The following is a 5,347-nucleotide window of genomic DNA, read 5'->3' as shown; positions in this document are numbered from 1 at the left end:
TCTTGGTTAGGTAGGGATAGCTTGTGTATTTGTGTTTAGCTATGCTTTTTGTTCTCTCTAGAGTGTAATATACACGTAGTACTTGCATTAATTCTATCACTAATGTAATTATGCAGAATCATATTCATTCTATACCAATTGAATTCATCTTCACATCATTGTTTACATATGCATCTTTCTCATTCTCTCATACTCACTTTAAAAGTTCAAGTTAGTTGTTGTAGTCCTTCATTGAGCATTGTGATTCTTGAATACACGGCATCCACCTCTCAGGTGATACTTCACTAACAATGAAGTACATAAATAAATTCAAAAAATACTATTCTTACACTAAAATTAGCCATTAAAATTAGTTATCAATATATTTGTGTATAAATACATATATTTTAACTTATTTAAATGTATATTTATATTCTAACATATATTTTATACTAATAATTAACTTTGATAGCTGATTTTAATGTACACGTAAAATAATCGAAATAAATCATTAGAAATAGTACTAGTTACTATACTTATTTGCTTTTAGATTTATTAGTTACTTAACTAATTTGTTTTTATATAATTTAGCTCAAGCCTAATTTGGTACATTCTACTTTTTAAAAGGACTATTTTTATTTTATTTGGTTTTTTACGCGCACACACATATATATTATTTAATTAAATGAATTGTTCATGACTCACCATCTTAATCATTGCATCTTTATTATACATGTCGTTGGATATAATCACGTATATTTTTTATTCTACAATTTTTAGAGAATGATAAATAAGTTAAGGATTTAACTATATGAAGGATATATTTTAATTGTATAATAATAAAATTTATTTAAGTCTTGTATGTATTTAATGCATTGAAAATTTATAAAAAATTATATTTTAATCACTTTTAGTAAAAATTTTTAATAATATTTTTAAAATATATTCTTAGAACACATTAAAAAATTCACAAGTTAATAGTGATTTTTATATTTATTTATAACTAATTTAAGTTTCAATCTCTTTACACTTTTTGTGTAATTTTATTTTTTTACGTGATTTATAACATTAAATACTATAGACTAATTTTTTTATTTTTAACATGTCAAATATTATTTTAATTAATAACATTACATAATTTTTAACGGATTAAATTTATCATTTAAAGTCTAAACTCTTCTATCAAATAACTCTGTTTTCTCTTAGAAACATAATCAGTTGATGTTTGATGGTTTTTGTCAAATTAAACTTAATTATTCTTTTATTTTTAGAGATTCTTTTGTCTTTTGGCGTCGAGGTTTATATATGCATATAGATGTAGACATAGTTATGGTATGATACAATGTATCGAGTTCCTCGCATTACAAAAAAGATACGAGAGTTCAAATTTGTATCTGCAGCTGAGATTTGAAAAATAGAACACCTTGAAGTAATTCTAACTTCTAAGGAGTCAGGAATTAACAAAGCATAGAGATTACAGAAATTCAAGATGTTTGAATCATTATTTTCTTCAATAACATCTTTTAAAAATACAATTAAATACCAATTTGTGAAGAATAAAAAGCAGATGTTACAAAACATTGAATGCCAACCAGGGTAGGAACCCATGGAAGATTAAAATGCATTCTCTCAGACTCTCACACTATTCTAATCCCATATAAAAAACTTCATGAAGATTGAATTGCAATGTCTACCTCATTGCTCTTTTTGAGCTTTGGATCTTCCAGGCCTCCTAGGTTTGATTACATTACCAAGAAGAATCATTAAAATGGGAAGAATAGTTCCAATATAATACACACTTCCGAACACGGCAAGAGTTTCATGCAGGTTTAGCACCTATTCAAAATTCAGAGAAACAATAGAAAACACTATTAAAACACCAAATTTGAATGAGTTAAAACTATGAAGTATAAGTGACTAAACTCAAGGGTTGGAGAGGGAGTGAGAAACTAACCAAGAAACCGACGCTAGAGTAATTTATAACGACAAGTGTATAAGCAAAATTCAAAAACACAAATGCGTTTGCCATTGATGGGGCCGTCACTTGCTGCCATCTGTAAATGGCTGTTTCAAAAGAAACACAGCATGACATGTTAATAAATAGGAGAAAAGCATACTAGCTTTATTCTGATGTATTACCTCTTGAACCAGCAATCATTAACGCCGACTGAACAAAGAAGATGATGTATCCAGGATACACCCCCTACAACAATAAAGCCAGAATGTTATAAAGCGTAGATTCAACAATACAACTTACCAGCACAACAAAGCAGTTCTATCAACAAATTAAAAGAATTCCATCAAATTTTAAGGGTAACATTTTTTTGTAATACAAGGATAACTTGCAATGCAAGTAACTGGGAAAAAAATCAATCAAGATGCAGTATAAGTTTTACTCACATGCCAAATAGCACTAATGGTCTGTGTAGCAAGTAACTGAAAGAATCTGGGTTTCTTACCACTCTGAACAAGCCGCTCATAAACATCTAGCGCAAAACACAAACGATAGCATAATAAGATTTTCACAATTTCAGACTCTGAATCTAGCTTAGCTTATAAGAGAAGAAAAAAATTAAAGATGTTCAGAATTTGCAAGTTGTAACTATGCGATCTAAGCCTAAGATCTACGTAAATCAAGTTTCATGCCAAACTTTTGAAAGATTGGCTTTGTTCTACTTGAAGAAAAAGAATGCAAAGCTCAACAATAAAAAACTCACAATGACGAAGCCATGTGCTAACTTGAATATTCCACACAGTTGGAATCATAACAGAACTCTTTGCGAACTCAACACCTAAAATATCTACATTCTTCGCTCGATCCCATCTTGGCTTTGGTGGAGACGAATTCACCCAACCACTGAAACCAAGACCAGAGATGATAATAGAAGCTTCTGAAACTGACCAAATGAAATAATACTTCCAACGTGCTGTGAAGCCGGACATATATTGGTAACCAAACTTTTTCCAGAATCCCCATTCTTGGTATATAGGCTCTGTAAACCTGGACAGAGGAAAATAAGGGACTAGATACAAATACAAGGCCATGCAAAAACCAGCTTGGATAAGAGCCCGAATGGTTGCTCCATATGGTGATGGTGATGGCCCTTTCGCTTCTTTGCTCCAAATCTGCACAATAATGGAAAAAATATTAGGACTAAAATCATCACTATCTGTTACTAATTTCTATTACTAGTAATCAAGGCCATCGGTTTTGTTTCTTGTACCATTCTTCCTTCCACTACTATCCTCATAAGTAATTTGTTTAATTAACTCTATAGAGTTCAAATTCAAATTGTAACTTAAGAAAGTTAACTAATTTCCACATTTTCATTTTTCCCCAAGTTTAGGTAGTTAATTGATACTTATGTATATGTAAGTATAAAAAAGAATTCAAACATAATTACCCCCTTTCCTTCAGTCCAATCAAGATAATCCTTCATTTCAAAGACAGGACCAGCAAAGTGACTCCCACAGCAGAGGCAGTAACCAATATACTCAACCAGAGAAGGTAACTTCGTCAACCTGTATTTCCGTTGGGCTTCGCGTAAACCTTCTTCCTCTTTCAACAATCCATCATTGTAATTAAACAAACAAGAGATGATCTTCAGGGTCAACACCATTAAGGCCCCTACTTAGTAGTAACACAAAATAGTCAATAAACCAATCAACCAATCAACATAAATACCATAACCATATGTATATATAGGTAAGCAAAACAACGGAGTTACCACCTTCAATATCAGAAACATGGTACACCTGTAAAGCTACCATACAGTATATCAGCTACTGTATTGGTCATTGTTGAGAACTAATTGGTAGTTGTTACTTACGTAGTATAATATAAATTAATCCTAAGAAAATTAATTTTTTTTAATTAAACTATTTGATTTCCTTGTAAATGAAACAAGCAAATAAGTTTGCATTTAGCATTATAAAAAAATAGAAAGTTGGTTATGATTACTCAAAGTTAATCATCTAACATTTTTCTATTTGTAAAATATTTTTACTGTACAGACAAATTAAATACATTCCGTTATACATGACCTTCAATCACAGTAAGAAAATCGTAAACTAACGAAATTGAAAAAAGAAAAGAAAAGAAGAAATGAACGATGAACAAGTCCTCACCAGTGTCATCGATGCCACCATCCTTCCATACATCTCCACTCATGTAATACACATGGCTACACAAACAAATAAACAAACAGTCAAATCTTTTTTTTCCTTTTTGCCTCTCACTTTAAAAGCCAAAAATTGGAATGAAATGCATGAACGCAACTTTTGTCGTACACTCCTTCTGTTCTGAAATATATGTCACGTGGAAATTTCGGTACGTTAATAACTATGGAAGTGCATATAATAATAGAATGGATGCAGAAGCATTTTGGATATATAGGTAGCGTACCAGCCAATGAGATAACCGAATCCGAGGAAGAAGGTGAGGATGCCGCATCGGGGGCGAAAGAGGAGCATGGAGGAGTAACCAATCATGATCAAGACCGAGAAGTGCATGTTGGAAGACAAACCGAAGGAAATGTAAGAAAGGGAGACGCCGACGCCGGCAGAGTATAGATGCTTAGGGAGGCGGCCGGGGACGATGCGCCACAGGAAGCTGAGAGGAATGGTGGCTGCGAAGCAGAGGAGAAAGCGGAGCACGGGGACTGTGACGCCGATGGAAGCGGCCATGGGTTCAAGCTCCACCTCCATGGCCATGGCTTCTGATCTCTAGCAATGATTACAGTAGGTTGGGTTGGGTTGGTGATGTGTGATGAAATGAGAAGATGATGATGATAACGATGATGAAGAAAGAAGAGGTCGACCTTAGATTTTGAAACACGATTTCTGAATATGTGGGTTGGTTTTGTGGAAGAGTTTTGCTAACAAGTAGTGAATACATGTGTGTAAGTGTTTTATGGGAAAAAAATAATCTTTTACTCTTATCAAAGAGTTTAATTTTGGGTATTTGCTTTGGCACCATTACTAATTTATACGTTTTGGTACACGATATAAAAAGTGAACAAATAAAAATGTTATGTAGATTATATTTATCCATATTAGTATTTATTTCTTGTTTATTTTTTAAAAGTATTATATTATTGTATATAAAAAAAATATCTTTATTAATAGTTACAAAAAGATAAATATATCCTTTTAATTATTTTTGTTAAATGACTAAATAATCATTTTAATATCCTTTATTGATATTGATTATTGATGAAAATCTTTGGAAATGAGTGATTGATTGGGAGGTGGTATAATTAAGTGTTGAATGATTAGGATATGGTGAATGAGTATTAAGCATGAGTAGTAATGGTTTAAGATGGTTTGAAATCTAAATTTGAAAGAGGAATTGGTAGAAATGCATAAT

General features: G+C 31.8%; 1 protein-coding gene across 1 annotated transcript; it reads right to left on the bottom strand.

Moving 5' to 3' along the window:
• Nucleotides 1-1,451: 1,451 nt before the first annotated feature.
• On the bottom strand, nt 1,452-4,714 carry LOC112789539 (lysophospholipid acyltransferase 1-like). Its single transcript, XM_025831509.3, has 8 exons — nt 4,385-4,714; nt 4,108-4,163; nt 3,384-3,607; nt 2,697-3,105; nt 2,380-2,465; nt 2,119-2,182; nt 1,934-2,043; nt 1,452-1,815 (listed from the first exon to the last, which is right to left on the bottom strand). Exons 1-8 carry the CDS (start codon nt 4,690-4,692, stop codon nt 1,675-1,677), a joined length of 1,398 nt encoding a protein of 465 aa, XP_025687294.3. The 5' UTR covers nt 4,693-4,714; the 3' UTR covers nt 1,452-1,674.
• Between the last annotated feature and the right edge of the window lie 633 nt (nt 4,715-5,347).

Source organism: Arachis hypogaea, chromosome 1 (genome assembly GCF_003086295.3).
Source record: "Arachis hypogaea cultivar Tifrunner chromosome 1, arahy.Tifrunner.gnm2.J5K5, whole genome shotgun sequence".
NCBI lineage: Eukaryota > Viridiplantae > Streptophyta > Magnoliopsida > Fabales > Fabaceae > Arachis > Arachis hypogaea.
This window is presented reverse-complemented; position numbering and strand designations above follow the sequence as displayed.